General features: G+C 59.7%; 1 protein-coding gene across 2 annotated transcripts in view; it reads right to left on the bottom strand.

Annotated features, from left to right (window-relative positions):
- GSE1 (Gse1 coiled-coil protein) overlaps positions 1-19487 on the bottom strand; it is a 410683-nt gene that overhangs the window by 243114 nt on the left and 148082 nt on the right. For both annotated transcript variants that reach the window (XM_028501757.2, XM_028501756.2), the window contains exon 2: positions 16127-16307. In XM_028501757.2, the coding sequence (XP_028357558.2) occupies positions 16127-16307 (181 nt within the window). The remainder of the gene's footprint in view (positions 1-16126; positions 16308-19487) is intronic.

Genomic DNA, 19487 nt, shown 5'->3' with positions numbered 1-19487 from the left:
CAGATGAAGTGCTAGGGCACCACCCCACCCCCACCCCGCAACCATCTCCCTCTGTTTCTAAGAAGACCTTGGCCATCCCCCTTTGCATCTTGAAATCCTTCAAGCCATGGCACCATCTCTCCTCCTCCAGGACGTCCTCCCAAGACACCCCTCAGGGTAACCAGCTGGACTTTAAGACGCCTGAGGACAAGACCCCTACTGTGGTTCAGGGATGTGGTCACCTTCCATGTTAGAACTTCCTGGCGAGTCCCGGGGTCCTTGTCATCCGTCAGGATGCTCGGGAAGCGACACAGCTCTGACTTCCTGAGGACGAACACCCGATGTTCTCCTGTCTCTGGATCTGGAGAACACGCCCCTTGCCTACCAGGCCCGGCGGGGTTGGGGCACCCAGTAGGTGTGGATGGGGCAGGAAGGCCAATGGGCCAGCCCCTTCTTGAGTGCCATACCCTGGACCCTGCACAGGTCTTCCCTCCAGGGAGGAGGAGCAGGAGGACACCCTGTAGCAGCCCTCTCCCCTTGCCTCCTGGGCCATGGCCATAGGGCTCTGGCCAGGAAGGGGTGGGCAGCAGAGGGAGCATGTGCCTGGGTTGGGGGGCTCCAGGCCCCTGCATGGCCCTGCTGGCGGTCTGGCAGCCCACCAGGGAGCAGGGGCTAGACTCAGTAGCCTGAGGGGAGGGGGCAACATGGAATGCCCCCCAGGAATGGGGCTGCCCCTTGTGGCAAGGCCTGAGACGGACCATCCTAGGAAGCACCTTCTGTGTGCCTCGAGCACCCACTCAGTCCCTTCAGGAGTAAGGTGCGGGTGCCGATCAATAATCGACCAGAGGGAAGGGGAGAAGGTGGCAGCTCTTAGTCTTCTTACTCTGCTGACCCATCTGTGCGTTCACTTGCATCGGAACTCACCGTGCTGGGCTCCGTCCCAGGTGCTGGGAGAAGGAGCAGAACAGGAACAGGGTGACACACGCACTGTCTTGCAGCTGCCCAGCCAGTGGGGACGGCAGGCGATAAGCAAGGGAGATCTGTGAAATACGCTACTGGATGGTGACGTGTGTCCAGGCCACCCCAAAGGAAGGACAGGGATGGGACGTGGAGGAGGTGGGTGTTGGAGCGAAGTGGTCGGGGAAGCCTGCAGAGACCGTGGCTTCACCTACAGGTCTGAGGGAAGTGAGGGGGGCCCGTGGCTCTCTGGGGAGCAGTCAGCCCTCCCAGGGCCTGGGGGGGCGGGCCTGGAGCACGAGGGGACATGTGGTCTCCCTCGAGGCCCAGAGGGACCGGGGGCCTGTCCAGGCGTGCCAGGCAGTAAGTACCAGAGCTGGGACTGGGGGCCGGACACTTGTTCTGCAGTCCTCTCTGACCAGTTGCACTGGTTGGGGAGAGTCCGATTCTGCTACCTCCACCCCTGGTTTAGCAGAAGGTCTCCCTGGGGGACACGATGGCAGAGGCACTAAGTCACCGTCCCAGCATAGCCAGAGACCCCGGGTGTGCACAAGGTCGCAGGGCGCAAAAGTCGTCCAGACCCCAGTCTCCTGGTCTCCGAGATGGGTTAGTAAGTGGGCCCGCCTCGTCAGAGGCCCGGGGAGGACCCAGACAGTGAATCTGTGCACAGCACGGGCCTCTCTGTCCAGCAAGCGCTCAACACACGCGAGTTGTTCTTGTACCTGGGGAGAGCTGGGGTCCCCTTGGCCCTCACGGGGCTGCTACGGAGGCTTGGAAGCCTTCCCATGGCTCACGGTCCTGAAATGGGCTTCCAGGCTCTGGCTCCAGCCCCCCCACCACCACATGCATCCTCCAGACGCAGCTGGGCTCCCGAGAAGCCCAGCCCAAAGGCGGCCGGAGTAGGTGGGCAGCCAGGTAAAGGGCCCAAGTTCCCTGAGCTGGGGGATGTCACAGGGTCTGGAAACTCGACCCTTCCTGACCACCCCCAGATCCCGCTACGGAGGAGGAGGCCACATCAGGGCCAGCAGGATGTGCCCCGGCCCCCACTGGCCTCCTTTCCGTCCAAGCTCCCTGCCCTGGCCCACCTCGTCCTGACCCCCAGGAGACGGGCTGAGGTTCCCAGGGAAATCCACCAAACCACATGTGCTCCCAGGCCCGCTGGGGCGCAGATGACCAGGCTGATAAGGCCCCCCCTGCGGGGGACAGGGCTGTTTGCAGAGGGCCCGAGATAAGGCTGAGCGGCCACCACCGAGCCTGCGGCTCCTTCCTCGCCAGAACGGAAGTTTCAGCACAATCTCCACGGGGTTGGGGCGGGACCCACACCGCTCCCTCGGCTCCCAGGAAGTGAGAGAGGGAGGCACCCCTTGCAACCCCGCAGGTGTTTGTGAATCTGGGGCTCACCCCTGCTGCCCTGCCACCCACAGGGGACAAGGGAAGTGAGCCCCAACCCTCTGCCTGCCAGGACCTCCAAGTGTTAGAGGAAGGGAGGCCTGCAGTTTGTACCCAGGGCCTGCGGGAAATCAGCATTTTGTACCTACTGTCCCGAGGGCTATCATTATCTCATGTAGTCCACCTACAACCCTCTACTTCTCAGATGAGGGAGCAAAGGCACAGAGAGATTCAGTAACTTGCTCAGTGTCACACAGTGAGGAGAGGTTTTGGTTGGCACTGATTCCCAGGTTCTGTGTGGCCAGCAGCCCTGTGTGACCAATGAGCCCTCAGCCGGGAGGGCCAGGAGGCCAAGGGCAGAGCGGGGTCGGGGCAGGGAGGCATGGCCCCCACCCCGTCCTGGGGAGATGTGGATGCCTGTGGTGAACAGGGTGCGCAGGGTGTTCTGACACGCACAGATGTTCCTCTGACCTTTGGGGGTACATAGAGCTCCCTGCAGCCCCCAAGCCCCAGCACCATGTGGGGCCCCATCATCCATAATCATTCACACACATCACTGCCACCAACATTCCAGGCCTATGATCAAAGGTAACCAGGATTCCAAAGCAGAAATCAAAATGTGGCTGGCGGAGAAGGTGGGCGAGAAGCCCCGGGCCAATGCACAGCTCTGCCCGCACGGCCCCCAGAGACTGTTCCCTGCACGACCTGCACGGCATGGCCCCACAGGAGCCATGGTGGGGGGGGTGCCAATGACCCCCCGTCGCCTTGGACATACCCTCTTTCTCCAGCACAGAGCGGGCCAGCTCTCCCTCCAAAAGACCCCTCCTTGAGATCCTGCACTCCCCTTCACAGTGCCCCCCCTTGCCCAGCCCCAGCCCTCCTCCCAGTGGGACCCCCACTCACACCTTGTGCTGTGGGGACACCTGTGGCTTGGCAGAACCCGGGGCGTGGATGAAGGCTCAGACATCTGCCGCCCCTCCCCCACTCCTGGGCACACCTCCAGCTCCTGGCTCCGGTGGTGACAGCCCGCCTCCCACAGATCCGAGAACAGAGCCAGGCTGTGTTCACGTGTCCCCGCCAGAACCACAGGGCGGGCGGGCGGGCAGGCGGGAGCTGAGCCGCCACCCCACATCGCCAGGCCACAGGCTCTGTCTGTGCCCGAACCTGCCATTAGGGAGACGCAAGGCGGCCAGACCAGCCCACCCAGCCACCGAACTCACCCCAGGCGAGCCCCAGGGGGCCAGGGCGGTCCCCAAGGATGGGGGAAGGGGTGGTGGCTGAAGGGCAGAGCTGCAGCAGCAGCAGCACGCATGCCGCCCAGCATCCCCAACGCCAGTGAAGATGGAAGTCCTTGGCCACCCCCATTCTGCAGATGGGGAAACTGAGGTGCAGAGAGGGTGCACGGAGCTGCCTGCGCAGCCTGGTCTCTGAGGCCGTGCTGTTGGCCATCTCTCCACGCTCTGCTTCTGGGGGAAGGAGGAGAGAAGCCAGAGAGAATACACCTGCTCTGTGGTGGGGGAAGGGCGCCTGGGGACCCGGGGGCTGACCATTGCTCAGGTCCAAGGAGGGGAGCGGGAAGCTAACCTGGATTGCAGAGGTTGGTGCCTTCGGGGGGGTGGTCTCTGCCTCTGAACTGCTGGGCTGGTCCGAGGCCCACGTGTGCCCAGAACAAGCCTACCACTTTCCTGAGGCTCTGTCTGCTTATCTACGGAACAGACTGAAGGCTTGAGAGCCGGCACGCAGTAGGTGCCTAATAAATGCTTCTCCCCTTCCTGTACCCGGCTGGGTGAGGCAGAGAGAAGGTCAGAGTGCCAGAGGTCGGGGGGGTGGCATATTTCTGGCAACTTCTGACCACAGTGGTTCTGGGTAATGGGGCTCTGCCTCACCTTGGTGGCCCGCCTCCTGCTCTGGGCCTGGCTTGGGTCAAACGCGGTCCTCTCTGGTGTGGCCAGGGTCCTGAGGTTCCTGAGTTTCTTCCCACCTGGACTGTGGGTGGTCCAGTCGGTGACACTGGGACACAAATGGTCCCAGACAAGAACGGCAATGGCAGTGGGGACAGTGACAACCAGGGTGCTGACAGTTCACTTGGCAGAGCCGGGTTGTCCCGAGGGGCTCACGTGCTGACCCCCTTCATCCTCAGAGCCCAGACCAGCCAGGTTATGGCAGAAAGTGGCTCAGAGAGGTTGGGCACCTTGTCCGGGTCACACTGCTCCCAATGCCAGGGCCAGGGTCCCACCCGGGCCAGCCAGGGCACAGCCCCACTCTTCACACCCTGCCTGGGCAGCAAGGGGTATCTGGGGTGGCCTCCTGGCCCCCACAAGACACGGCGTGGTGCCCCTATCACCGAGGGGAAGGGGCCTTTTTCTCACCTCAGGGGAGGGCATCTGGGGTTCTTAAAGCTGGCCTTGGGGCCCCCTTCCTCCGCAGCCCCCACTGAACGAGCAGATCAAGTGTGTCACGTCTGCGCTCCTCCCACCCTCCAGGGATGGTGGGCCTGGCAGGCTGCCAAAGCCACTGTCTGCTTACTAACTCCCTCCGCGAGAAGCCACAGGGGCCACCTCGCCTGCCGGGCCTGGGAGGTGCACGCCGACACGCACGCAGAAGCACGCCCACGCCACACTCAGAGTCACTCACGCACACTGACACACACAGGCCACCCCCAGAGAGATGGGGTCAGGAGCTGCCGGCGCAGAAACCCGCTTGAGAAGTCTGTCCTAAGGGGCCGGAAGGGAAGGTGAGAGGGAGGCCTGCGGACAGAGGCTGGCCCTGCCATGGCGGTATGTGATCACGGTGGGGGTAAGGGGACAAAAGCACAGTCACACCTGGCCTCGGGTGCCTGTTGCCAGTGGGCCAGGGTCTCCAGGCCTGCCTGGGGAGAGAGGAGACGCGACACTCATTCGTTCTTCATTCGGGGCTGCACCCACCCACACTCCACTATCTGCCCACCCACCTGTGCTAGAGATGCTTCCTGAGCACTTCCACGTGCGGACCCTCTAGTAGGTGGCAGCCGGCACAACGGAGACCCCGGACACCACTCTGGTACCAGGAGGACAGAGGCAAGGACAGGACACTTCCTGGCGACAACGGTACTGTCATCGAACATTTGCCACGCACGCTGCCTCACTGAACCCTCACTGAACCCTCACGGTGCCCCTGCGTGGCAGCTGCTCCCAGCAGCCCCACTTTACAGATGAGAAAACTGAGGCTCCGCTAGACAGGAGCAGGCTCAAGAGCCTGAGGTTTTAATCTTTCTTTTCCCTCCTTCCCTCTTCCCTCTTTGCCTGTTTTGTTTGACAAGAAAGCGAAATAACCAGAGAAGGCAAATTCCCAATAGCTAATGATTGTGTTACAGGCCGGGCAACTGTATGTCCTGATTTGCCAGGGACGGACCAGGGGTTCACTAACATTCCCACGTAATAGATAATGGCGCACCCCGTGCTCTCACACGTGCCCCAGTTCAGAGCTGGTGGAAGCCAAGTAAGCGCTCTTCCCACTCTGGAGCTGAGGAAAAGATGTAATATTGAAGGAGAGGAAGAAAAGGGAGGCCCTGAGCAATCACAGAAGGCTTCCTGGGGGAGGCAAGGCCGAGCTGCACCTGGAGTAAGGGGGCTACCACCCCCCAAGGCCCTGCACCCACAGCCCAGGCCAGGGCTCAGCTTTGTTGAGGATGGTCTGGGTCTCAGGGAAATGGGGCCTTGGGCTTCCTGGGGCGAGTTTGCCACCAGCCATGCAGCCCAGCAGGTGGGGCCAGGCTGGCTAGCCAAGGGAGTGGTGACTGGACCGGAGGTGGAGCTGTACCTCAGTGATGGGGACCGAGAACCCCTGCTGGCTGCTGGCTGCCGGCTGTGCTCCAGCACCTGTGGGGCAGGTGGGGCCTGGTGGTGCCACCCCAGCACCCCCTGGGTGGACAAGGTACCTCATGTCCTGTCACCATGGGCGCCTCGTTGCCTGGCACCTGCCTGTTCCGTCCGGCAGGTCTGGGGTTGTCCTCAGCCTGGCAGAGCACCTGGGGCCTGGAAAGTCACAGCTCACTGTCCCTCCAGCCAAAGCCATGCAATGGTTCTGGAACCTTGTGAACTTCTCAAAGTTCAGGAAACATTTTCCTAAATGGGACTGGACTTCTGTGACCGAGGAGTCACCTCATCCTGAGTGGTGGTTCAGGATGCAAGCTCTGCGCCACACTTTGCCTCTCAACCAGCCGGCCCTGTGACCACCGGCATGTCACCTGACCCCCCTGGGCCTCAGTCCTCTCGTCTGGAAGACGGGGGAAGAAAAGACCAGCCTCTGCTGTGCGGGGTGTTGTGAGGACTCAGGGACCCGGCGCCTGCCAGGCGAGGCAGGGCCTTGGTATATACAGCAGGTGCTTGCTAAACACCGACTGCCATAGCCCTTCTTGCTGCACAGAGGAGAGACCTGGATCTGAGCCTCAAAAGGAAGACTTCCCCATCCAACCTCTGCCCCTGCACAACCTCTCCAAAGGTCTGGGGGATCCTACCTGACTACCACTGGGGACAGGAAGCTCACCACTTCATAGCTGGCCTGCTTGTGACGATGGGCAAGGCGGTGTGTGTCCGTTGTTAGCATGCCCCTTCTCATTAGGTTAGATTCAAGCCAAGGAGTGGAGGATCAGGGCCCGAGTCTACGCCTCCCACCTGCCAGCCTGGGCCCCTGCACGTCATCTGTGTTGACCGAGAAGCTGGCTGTGAGGGCAGGAAGGGGGAGGTAGGGGAGCCCTCACACTCCACCCGGTGTAAGAACGAGACGCTCCGAGGCTTTGGTGTCACCTGTGCCATGCATGCCCGTGCCCCCTGAGGGTCTTCTCGGAGGCTGAGACCCACCTGACATGCCCTTGTCCTTCTCCACCTGCTCCTAAGCTCCCGGATCCACCGAGCTCCTCTCTGAGCCCCTCCTGCCCTTGCCTTCCACTTTTGGAAGCAGGAGGCAGCTTGGCAGAGGGGTCATCCAGGTTCTGGACCCTGCTCTGTCTCTGGCGTCTGGGTAGCCCTTGGTAGGAGAGCCCCCTCCTCTGTGCCTCAGTGCCCCTCTCTGTAGGGAAGGAGTATGGATCCAGTGACCTCTATAGGCTACCTGGCTCCCAGGGAGCCACCTCTGCCCTGAGCCCCTGGTGACGGGGATGATGGCAGGTGCCCAGCGCCGGCCCTGCACCAGCCTGTGTTCTGTAATGGCGCAGTGGGACCAGGAGGCTGCCGATGGCAGGGGCAAGAGGAATGTGACTGGGGAGGGTCCCCAAGGACTGTGGTGCTTGTTGCTATGACTCAAGACTTTGCTATGCCCCCTCCAGGCCCCCCTGGACTCAGATAGGGGTGCTTGGGGACATGACGCCTGTCCCCTGGACCATGCTCATGTTCCACACACACACTGTGGTGCACGCCCCTGCAGCCAGGACACGCACCCCTCACCGAGTCACAGCTCAGCATTCTAGTCCCCCATCTCTGCTGCTGGAATCTGGGCCCTGTCCCAGAACCCACAACCCCCTCCCACTGCTGGACGATGTGGGGCCGTCCCGGGGAACTCACCGGGCAGGAGCATTTTCCACTTGGGGCTCTTCTGGTCCATAAGAACTGACTGTCCCGGCCCCTGGCCCCCTGGTCTGGCCTGGCTGCCTTGGAGCAGCTCCCTTCGGCCTGGGGAGGGATGAGGAGGGCGGCGCAGCAGCTGGAGGAGCCGAGAAAGACTCTCTCTTAAGTCTGCAGTTCAGGTTCAAGAGCAAACTCCTGAGAAGTCAGTTGAGAGAGAGAGAGAAAGCATGCAAGGGAGAGCAAGCCGCAGCACAACCACGCGGGCGGACAGCAGGCCCTCCTCCAGCCCCCCTCCAGCCTCCACCCGCTGGCACACACCCCTGAGCTGCAGACAGGAGCCCCAGGGCTCTGGAGGGTGGCGGGAGCTGGGAGCTGCACGGCCACTTCCTGCTTTCCCTGCAAACCCGGGCCCGTGCTTCTCCTAGCAGGACCTAGTGGCCCGAGGTGTTCACTGCACACGGGAGAACTGCTGTGCTCTGGGGAGCAGAGAGGACCCCAGAACCCAAGGAGGGGTCTCACATGAGCCCCCCAAATGGCACCCTTGTTCATCCATATAATCATTCAACAGCCGGTCCCATAGATGCTGTAATGCACCCCAAGCAGTAGGAGCCACCCATGCGGGCACTCCCGGAAGTCATCGACGCCAAGGGCAAATGCCAGAGAGAAAAGGCCAAGGACCACTCAGCTTAGGAGGTAGGAGAGGGTGCTGGCTTCATGCCCTGGGCGAGGGGGTGCCGGTGCCCTGCGGGAGGCGTGGCTAGAACAGCAAAGAGGAGGCAGGGGGAGTGCTGGGACTGGGGAGGGATCAGGCCCTGTCGGAAGGGAGGGGGCTGATGAGCAGGCAGAAGCGGGAGGGGTCACGGGCTGAGGGAGATTCCAGGGAACGCCTGCCCCAGACCTGTGTGGGGGGTCCGGTGCCCTACAGAGGAGCTCCCGTGGGAGACTTGGAGAGGGGAAGGAAGGGGAGTGGGGGAGGGAAGAAGCCTACTGTCACTGGGGTCTCAGCTCTTGGGTCTCCCCCCTGAGAGACCTCCTCCCTGCCTCCAAGCATCCACAGACCCAGGGCCAGTGCTGCCTCCCCCACCGGAGCCCTCCCAGCTGCACTGCACTTTCTCTGCCATTCTGCCCCTCGTGACGGCCCATCTGGGCATACTTGGGGGCAAAAGGGTGGGGCATTCCCTGGGGGTGGGCAACACAGCTCAGTGGCCTAATGGTGCTGGCTGCGTGCCCAGTGTGCCCGAAGGTGGGACCACAGGCCGCTTCCTGGGGTGTGATGGTAGAAGGCTAGGGGAGAGCCTTATCTGGGTCTCTGGGGTGGACCCCCTCCCCCACAGCCAGGGTGGGCAGCAGCAGGCAAGGGCGCTGGGGTAGAGGCTGTCCCTACCCCAGTGGCTTTGGCCCTGTTCTCAGTGCTTTGTTGCACCACCTGCTGGGCAAATGCAAAAGTGCACCTGGGACCTCCTGGGGTGGGTGAGAATCCACCTCCTCCTGGACAACCCCAGCCAGGGTGGCATGGGGACCCCCATCCCTGTTCTAGACATGTTGGTTAGTAACTGACGCCATCCTTGCAGCCACACCCTGCGAGGATGGATCTGTCATCCCCACATGCATGGGTGTCAGCTGGCCCAGACTACACCTGCGGGGGCTGACCCGGGTTAAAGCAGGTCTTTCCCGGCTGCATGGCCATGAGGCTTGAGGGTCAGTCCTGGCAGAGAGCCGGCAGCTGTGCCTGCTTCAGCACTGGCACTCAGTAAACGCCCACTTCCTGGCACAGTCCTCACCGGCCTGCCCTTTCTTGTGTCTCGAGCACGGCCCCTGCGCCCACAGGCTGTGCACGGCCAGCTCAGCCCGGCGGGAGGACTCATGTGGCTGGTCAAATAGTGGCTCCCAAGGCTTCCATGTCCTAATGCCCGTAACCTGTGAGTGCGTCATTTTATATGGCAAACGGGACTTCGCTGCTGTGACTAAGTTACGCACGTTGAGATGGGAAGTTACCCTGGGCTATCTGGGTGGGTCCAGTGCAATCCCAAGAGTCCTTCTAAGCAGGAGGCAGGCAGGGGTGCACAGAGCATGGTGACAGAAGTAAGAGGCTGGAGGGATGCGGGGCTGTGAGCCAAGGAACGCAGGCGCCTCTGGAAGACGCCCAAGAAAGGAAGCAGATTCTCCCCTGGGGCCTCTGGGAGGAACCAGCCCTGCCCGCACCTTGAGTTCAGCCCAGGGAGACCCCTGTGAGACCTCTGGCCTCCAGACCAAAAGGTAATACACTTGAGTTGCTTTAAGCCACCAACCTCACGGTGGTTTGCTGCAGCCACGGGAAACTAATACAACTAAGAAAAAATGGTTCCCAGACTCACAGCAGCTGGCATACAGCAGTTGCTCTGTAAATGCTCTTCTCTGTGTGTGATCCAGGGATCTCACAGACCCTCCCCAGGGCGAGGGGAAGGACCAGCCATTCACAGGAGACCTTGAAGTGTCCTTGACCCTAGTACGGCCACATGGAAACCCTGGGGGAAAGCAGGCAGCCTATAGTCGCTAGAATTGTGTACTTCAGAGCAGGGCCCTGGAGAGGACAGAAAGGTTCTGAAATGGAGTGAGGACCTGCTTGGGACATCAGCCTTCATGGCCCAGGAAGTTCAGGAAGACCCATGCCCTCTCTGCGTGTAAGAATCATATTTCCTCTTTACCTCCCCCCGCCATCCTGTCCCCTGAAAAACATGCATTCACTCAACAAGCATCTCCTGAGCAGCTATTATGTGCACTGTGCGAGGCAATGGAGAGATGAAGAGCACAGTAGATACAGTCCCTCCCTCCATGGAGATGGCAAGTGTGCTGAGCATGGGCTGCCTCAGGGCCTTTGCACTTGCTTGTCCCTCGGCCTGGAAAACTCTGCCCACTGACGCCTCCTCAGCAAGGCCTTCTGTGCCCACCCTGTCTAAAGTCATAGCTATCACGTATCCACGTCTCCTACCCGACTTTTTCTCATGGCACTTGTCACCGCCTGGCATCCCACACTAACTTGCTTATTCCTTATTTGCCTTTCTCTTAAATGAAAGTTCTCCGGGGCAGGATTTCATGCCTGGCTTGTGCACCGATGTGCCCCTGCCCAGTGTCTAACACAGTCTTTGGCACGCTGTAGGTGCGCAGCGGGCATCTGTGGGCAGAGGCACACGTGAATAGCAGGGCGAGGTGAAGACAGACATGTGAGCGGGCAGTCACAACGGCGCTGGATCGGAGTCACGGCGAAGATACCAGCAAAAGGCGTTGGGAGAGATGCCCAATTTTCAAATGGTTTCGGCTCTCAGTTAGGAGGTCATGGGCGAAAGTCGGTGTGAGCATAGCGAGAGTATCACAAACGGTGCTCTGCAAGCCAGCTAAACTCATATGGTGCCTAACTGGGATGGGCCAGGCCCCCGAGGGCCAGCTCATCAGCTGCAACCCCTTTCCAAGCGGAAAGCAGGTCAGTGGCAGGTACAGCCCACGGCAGGGTGGCAGACAGCTGGGCCGCAAGCCCAGCACCCTCAGAGGGTAGTCCTTGCCCGAGCACAGCCCGCAGGAACCCTGCCCTGAGCCCCGGAACAGTCCTGTCTGCAGCTCCGCTGACCTCTCCTTTTCCACCTGAAATCCTGACCACAAACTTAGTGGGAAAGAAATTATAGACTGCAGGGCAAACAGACCCTTTTAACAGCAATTTTGCCGGGGATAAAGAGCTGCTTTTATCTTTATGCCATCAGGAACCGCATTTAAATCAGTACTCAGTTTATCGGTTTATTAAGTTGCCCAAGTTAAATTCTTTTCTATTTTATGGAAATCGGAATCAGTAAGACAGACACACAAAGTCACACACTAGCCCGGGGCACCAGCTGAAAGCAACCAGATCTGCGTAAGCAGGGGCAGCAATAAACAGAGAACATAGGGAGGGTCTTGACGGCCCAGCATGGGAGGGGGCCTGGAGCTGTAAGTCCCCACCAAACATCCAAAGAGGCTTCTGGGGAGAGATGGACTTACAAGAGCCTCTCGGGCTGCTTAGGCTCCCAAACCTCCTGCCCTGACTTGCAAGCTCTGAGCTCCCCAGTGTCACAAGAAGTTCCCAAGAAGATAAACACAGTGCCAGTTGGAGAGAACACTGACTTCAGATCCCAGCTCAGCTGAAGACGCACAAGGGGAGAGAGGGGGATAAAGGGAGAAGGGAGGCACTCGTGCTGCATGAGGCGCCTCCCCATTAAAGCTGGGAAGAGGGGGGCTCACCCGCAGGGCTGGAGAAGCCGCAGCCGCACCCGGCGCCTGTGCCCTCCAAGCAGCTGCTGCCTGGCAGCGGGGACAGAAATCCTCCGACGCCTTCACCCAAGCACTCAGCACCAGTACCCGCTCCAAGCGAGGCCTGCCAAAGACTTCTCGGGGCCCCAGCCAAGTACCCAAGTGGAGGCCCCGCCTGCCTGGCCAAGGAGCCCGACCCTGGCCAGCTGGAAGCCTGTTTGCCCAACAAAGAGACAAAAGCCTTTGTGAGGCCAGGACTTCCGGTGGTCACCAGCTCGTGCCCTCGGCTGTTCCCACGCACCAGGCCCTGCAGGCCCTGTGCTGAGCACTGCACATGGATCAGCTCCTGGATCCTCACAACCGGTGGGAACCGAGGTGCACAGAGGCTGTCTGCTTAATAACAAAAGTTTGGAAGGAGCAGAGGCAGGATTTGAACTCAAGGCGTATGAGTCTGGCTTTGCACGCTTGAAGATGTCCACACACTAGGTACACCAAAAAGCAGGCATTTAAACACACGGCCAGAGAGGAAAGGAGGAGGAAAACGAAGCAGGCCCAGGGCAGACGTCACTCCTATAGACATTCAACTTCCAGGCCCCAGGAACATGGCTGTCACTGGAGACTCAATCTCAGCCTGGTTTTCTGTGACCCAGCCCCAGCCCCAGTGGGCTGTTGGCGGCTCCCACTATCTCAGTTAATAAAGATATTATGAACCACTTCAGAAGGCGTTCCGTCACTCAGAAAGGACATCCAGGGCCCATGTGGCACAACTACGGGGCCACCACTCAGCCACGCAGCCTGCAGCCCTGACCGCCGTGCAGGGAGCACATTTACAGAGACCAGAACAAGAATGGCAGCCCCTGGATGTGTGCCATGTGCAGCCTGCAAGACCTCGCAAGGCCGCATCCCTGGTCACCACGCTATGCTACAAGGAAGGTTTCGCTTGTACCACGCCTGCCTGGAGCAGCTAAGCTTTGGGAACTTTCAGAACCTTGCAAAAGTTCCGTGGCTGGGAATCAGCAGTGCTGAGACTTGGAAAACTGAACCTGGTCTCTCAGAGCAAGCCATGTCCTTGCTTATCCCCAGATGCTGCTGCCTCTCTCCCAAGGAGGCTGTGACAGCACAAAGACAATTGTTCAGGAATGCCTGTTCCCATCAGCTGGTGATGAATTAGGAGTGTCCTCTCGCTGGATTTTATACTGCGTGCAAGTGACACATGAGAAATGGATCTTCCTTTGACCAAAGGCTTAAGAATATTGGAAAGAGCTGAGCTGGGGGCTTGCCATCCTCAAGGGAAGAATGCCCGGAGGCACGGTTTTGGTTGCAACCTTCTCCCACCAGCTGGAGACCTGTGGTCAGCCCCAGGTCTGTGCCTTGCCTGCCAGTTCCTCTGCAGCCCCGAAGCGCCACTCCTGCAGTCAGCAAATGACCACACCCCAGGTGGGCGTTCTGAAAGCTGTGCTGGAGAACCACACAGCCCCTGCTTTGCAAGTTGGAATGTGTGTGTCCCTGGGGGCACTCGACCCAGCCACCAGGCCCAGAACAAGGGTTCCTGGTATGACAGCTTCTTCTCCATAGCAAACACCGCTGTCCCCAGGCATCAAACATTTATGTGGGGCTGTGGGTCAGAAATGGACTGAATGGGCAGTTACACCCTAAGGCAATAGATGCATCCCCTGACCTTCCCACAGACCTGCCATTCTCGAAAAGGCCCAGCCCAGGGGTGGAAGCCATCATCGCAGGGTGGAGGAGTAACAGTGGGGAAGACCGAGAGGGGTTGAGAGCTCTGGAGAGAGAAGGCGACAGGGTTCTATGTGTGTATGTGTGTGAGAGTCCTGGTGCCTGTGTGCGCATGTGTGTCTGTGTCCTTGTGTGGGCTTTCTTGCGTGCGATGCATTTGCTGGCTCCATCCCTGTGTGTCCGTGTTTGTGTGTGTCCACGTATCTAACTGTGCTCACCCCTGGACCCGCCCCACCGTCCAGCTGGCGGCGCATCTCTGTCCCGGGGGCTGTGTCTGCCCACCGGATGAGAGGTGGCAGGTGTGTAATAAACCATTAGTCACTGTCATGTTTCTGAGCAGCAGCAGCCTCCCTGGGAGGGGCCTGACAGCGGGATGGAGCTCCTGGCTCATCTCTGGCTGTGAAGCTGCATTCCCACCCCGCTCTGGGCAGGGCTGCGGCCTGATGAGGAGCAGCTGGCAGATGGGGGCCTTGGGCCCTGGCCCTGCCGCAGGGCAGGGGGCTCGGCCTTGTGTGTGCCAGCCCGGGGCGGGGTGGCTAAAATCCCTAAGGGTCATGGTTTTGCAGGGTATTTCGCCAGAGCCGAGGGGCACCTGGGATGGAGAAGGCAGGTCAGGGTAACAGCCTTGGGGATGCTCCACGCTGCCTGGAGGGGGCGCCAGCTGGTAACTAGGAATTATAAATAACAGTGCTAACACCAGCCGGCACTTCTGGGCACTCAGGGTGTTAGGACCTGTGCTGGATGCCATGTCCTGGTTAATTTAATTCTCACACCTGCCCTGTGGGCCAGGCACTCATGTTAGCCTTCATTCCCATTTCTCAGATGAGGAAACTGAGGCTGGAATGGGAGAAGACGCTTGTCCAAGGTTCTGAGTGTGCTGGGGAGCCAAGGGGAAGGGTTCCCCAAAAAGTATCCCTGCCCACCACCTGCAGCACCCCCTTTGCTGCCTGACCAGCCCATCCCCATCTGCCCATGAGCTCCTGGTCAGCAGGGGCTGTCCCTGGCCGAGGCCCAGTCCCTTCCCTTGCCGAGTCCACATCACAGAAAGAAAGAGGTGAGTGCTGGGGCAGCCCTGGAGGCGGGTGTCCCAGATGGAAGTCCCGGCAGGAGCGCAGGGTTGGCCAGCTGCCTCCATGCCCCCTCCCCCACTGGCTAGCCCGTCTCCTCCCACCTCTGGCCCATCTCTCGAACAAGCAGAGCTTTCAGCCAGCTGCCCACACCATGGGCCCCCACAGAGACAGGCAGGCTTGGGGGGCTCGGGACACAGTCCTCTCAGGGGGCAGTGACAAGGCAGGGCACACAGAGGAACCCACTCGGAGGGGTCTCACTGACAGGAATATGACCCCAGGGACCCTCCTGGGCAAGAACACAGGTGCCCACCACGTGCCACAGTCCAGGGCCCACTCACCGCACCTGGCCCAGGGTCCACAGGCCCCACGGTCAGTGCCTCGGGACCCACACTCACAGGCCCGCTGGCCGAGCAGGGAGCCCGCCCCTGTCCCTGAGACACTGAGGACGGCCGGCAGTGCCGAGACGGGCAGACGGGTCTCCATGGCTGGCGGGGCGGGAGTGAAGCACCCGCACCGGAAACCAGCGGCATTTTCTTCCTTAAGCCAAACGCCCTTCTCCCCTCTGGCCCAGCCGAGGTTAACACCCAGGAGAGACGCGTGCCAGGACGTGGCTCATTCACAACCGAAAAACCCAGAAATGACCCCTGTGCCACTGGTGGGAGAAGGCACAGGTGGCGGCGAGCAGCGAGACGAAGGAGCAGCGCACGGCCGGGGGAGAGAGCGTGCTTCGGCGGCGATGGCACAGACGCACCCTGCGGCGCCGAGTGAGGGGCCACCTGGGACCAGAGTCCAAACCACCGGGAAGAGGGGCCACAGGGGCATCAGGGCCGATGGGCCACCTACTGCCCGGGTTGGTATAGGGCTCACGGGTATTCATTACGTGCATTTTTAAAATAAGTGAGCGCAATAGAACATGGAGATAAATAAATATGGTACATCAAGCAAAGGCGGTCTGAGAATCAAGGGTGGGTGGGTGTCCAGAAGCTGGGATTCTGATTGAAACCACTACTTGGTTTAATCCCTCAGGAACATTAAAAAAAAATCCAAACTCAAGTACGAGAGACTCCGCCTCCAGGCTGTCACCCCGAAAGTGGTGCTCGTGGGGTAGAACTCTGAGCCCAGACTGGCTTTGGGGCCCCCCTTCCCACCAGGGGTGGCCTGATCCACTCCAGTTCCTGGAGACGCAAACGCAGCATCTACCTGTGCCCGGGAGGTCTGGTCCGGCCCCGTCCTGGCTGCTCGGCTGGCCCCGGGCTGGCCCCAGCTCCTGGGCGGTCTTGGGGCCTCTGAGCAGGCTCTCGGCTGCAGCACCCCGCCAGGGCTCAGGCTCCCGGGCGGGCGGGCGGATGGCTGTCGGTGCCTCGAGAGATGCAGAGGTGACCTGGAACGACAGGGAGGTAGACATGGTGAGTCGCGGCCACACCTGCTGAGAGGTGCCACTGGGGCTCTAGACACCTTCCTCCCCTGTGACAGCCTGGCCTTTGTGGCCAGGGACTCAGCTCAGCTGGTGGTGGTAGTGGAGAACTGGTGCCCAGCAAAGCCAGTGCGGTCTCCTCCTCTCCCAGCAAACCCTGCGCAGGAACACCAGGCGGGTCTCAGGGGAGCCCCATCCCCACCCCGGCCACTCAGCTCTCACGGAGGCTGGCGATGACCACCCACTCTTAGTCGTAAAGGTAACCTGAGCTGCTCTTCAGCTCACTGGGCAGGGTGGCCATCCTGCCCTCCTGACCCCCCATTCCTTCACATTTCTTAAATTGTGGTGAACTACACATAACATGAAATGTGCCCACTTGACCACTTGTAAGCGCACAGTTCAGTGGCATGAAGTCCATTCACGATGTTGTGTGATCACCACCACCATCCATTTCCAGAACTTTCTCTTTACTGCAAATGAACACTCTGGCCCTATTAAATACTAACTCCCCATCTCCCTCCCTCAGCCCCTGGTGACCACTGTTCTACTTTCTGTCTTGTTGACTCTATCTTGATCGCCCTGTCCCTTTTCCACATCTGGGTAAACTGAGGCTTGGAGAGGGGTGGGAGAAGCCTGAGGGCTCAGGCTGAGACGGGGTGAGCCCAGGTCAGCAGGGCTTCGGACTCTGGGCTCTCCCCTCCCACCTCAGATCCTGGGCAGGAGGTGAGCCGAGCCCCCGCATGGGCTCCGGGGCCTGCATAACCCACTGCAGCTACCTGGGGGCCAGGCCCGGGGACTGGCCTCCCCACTTCCTGACGGTGGGCCCCAGGGCCAGCGTGGCTGCAGAAAAGCAGCTTCATGTTGATCCAGTTTTTCCCCCGGGATTAGTGCTATAAAACCAAAGTGTCTAGGAGAGATGGATGGCTCAGAATTCCTCAGGCGAGCAAGGCTCCAACGGCCCTGCGTGTGAGAGACGGATAAATTTACCGTTTGTTTCCGGGAACGCTTTAAATTATGGGATCCATATGGTGACGCAGCCCAGACCACAGCCCCCGCAAATCCCACAGGCGTGCTGGCGGCTTAGGCTGGAGCCAGGAGGAGGCGGCCCCTCGGCCCAGCACACGTCATTTATTCGCTCACCGGCTTGCTCGGGACCCGGGGGCTGGGGGGGCCTCAGCATGGCAGGGATCCTGCAACCCCGGACAGACCCCACCCTGGCCGGTTTCAGCTGCTCTTGCAACTGTGCCCTACTCATCTCGGAAAACTGCTGGGTTCAGGGCTGCTGTGCTCGCCATTAGTTGCAGGACAACCCAGCCAGCCAGCTCCAGGGACTATTGGGATTTGAACCCAAGCAGTTGGGAGAAAACTTGGCTGCTACAAAGCAACCAGGGGCAGGAGGTGCACAACTTTTAATTAGAGAACAGCAGATGGAAACAGAGAATGCTACTGGGCAAGAAGGGGTGCGGATGACGAGCACTATAGGAGTTTGCAAATGAAAGAACTCCACAAGAGCTAGGGGAATCCAGGCAGGCTTCCTGGATGAGGCTGAGTTTGAACTAGGCCATCAAGGGGAACAGCATTGGAAAGGGAGAAGGGATAGGAGGGGCAAGAAATTAAGACGCACGCCCCTGCAGAGGCCAATAGGGGAAACCATACACCAGGCACTGGGTGGGCGAAAATGCAGGGGCAGCCCTACTCAGCACCGGTGGGGGCTCTTTAGAGGGACTTGAGACCTGTCTCGCCTGATCTTATTTTTCAAGAGGCAAGTGGGAATCCATTTCTAAAAGCTGCATTCTTGTGATTAGTAAGTGCTGGTAACTAATCAAAAACATGTTAGGGCGTGGTGTGACCCCTCCTATACTGTTGGCAGGATTGTACAATGGTGTGGCATGGCCTGGAAGCTCTTCAAAAGGTCAAAGATAGAGTTGTCAGAGGAACCTCACAATTCCACTTCCAGGTAGACACGCAAGAGACCCAAAGACACATGACCACACAGAGACTTGAATGCTCACGGAGCCCTCAGTTATTCAGATGAACGAATTCTGCCAGCAGCCAGAATGCATCTGCAGGTGGGCCTTCCCCAGGCAAGCAGGGTGAGTCAGCCCAGCGGACACCCCGACCTGCAGCCTGTGAGGGCCTGTGCAGAGGACACCGCGGAGCCGTGTGATGACAAATGCGTTGTAGGCTGCTAAATCTGTAGTTGTTTGTTACGCAGCAGTAGATAACTGATACAGCCGGGAAAGCTCTAGAATAGTATGTGCCCAGCTCCAAATGTTCCCTAGCACCTGGCGAACCAAGCCATACCCCAGACACACGAGGGGGCCCATGCCAGTCCCTCCTCTGGTCTAGCTCTCCCCGCCTGTCGGTATTAATGGGTGGGCCAGGCTGCCAGACACATGTGGTGCTGTGAGTGCGGGCTCTCTCACCCAGCCTCATCTCAGGTGGAGGCGAGGGTTCTCCGACAGACCATCAGACGGAGGCAGAGACCGCCTTTCTTCACCCTTCATAGCCGAAGTTACGATTCTCACTAACAAAAAGCAGGCCCTTGAACCAACACATTCACTGTGCCTTCTTTCTACCAGAGCCACGAGTTCCAGGCTCCGGGTTGGCCTTAATGTACAGTTCTGTTAGGACCAGGCCTGGGAAAAACATCCTGTCCCCTGGCAGCAGCAGCATCTCGGAGCTCACGGGGCCCGCAGAATGAGCAGGGTAGGTGCTACTGTTTCCTTTATGCCTATCTGTGGGCTGGGGCCACTGCCTCCGAAGCATTGGTCAGTTATGGGAAAGGCCAAAGTGGGTGGGGAGGATTCCAGGGTTCTTTTACATGAAAGAGGGCTGCAGCCCACCACCGGACGTCCTAGTGAGCTCTCGAAGCGTTACACTTTCTCCAGGGAACAAGCGGTCTGGTCTCTGAGCACCAGCTCAAGGCAGACTCAGGGGTGGGGTGGAGTGGGAGAGGCACCCTGCTGGGGGGACGGGCGCCATGTTGTTTTCAGCGCACTGCGATTGTATTCACTGAATTAGCCCAGGAGATAGATCCCCATGGCTGAGGACCTCTGCTCTACTGCTTCTTAAAAAGTGTTATTGAGATATAATCCACATGCCACACGATCCCCTCATTTAAAGTATACAATTCAATGGCTTTTG

The sequence above is a fragment of the Phyllostomus discolor genome, chromosome 12 (assembly GCF_004126475.2).
Source record: "Phyllostomus discolor isolate MPI-MPIP mPhyDis1 chromosome 12, mPhyDis1.pri.v3, whole genome shotgun sequence".
NCBI classification, from domain to species: Eukaryota; Metazoa; Chordata; class Mammalia; order Chiroptera; family Phyllostomidae; genus Phyllostomus; species Phyllostomus discolor.
Note: the sequence above shows the minus strand (reverse complement) of the source record. Positions and strands in the feature narration are given on the sequence as shown.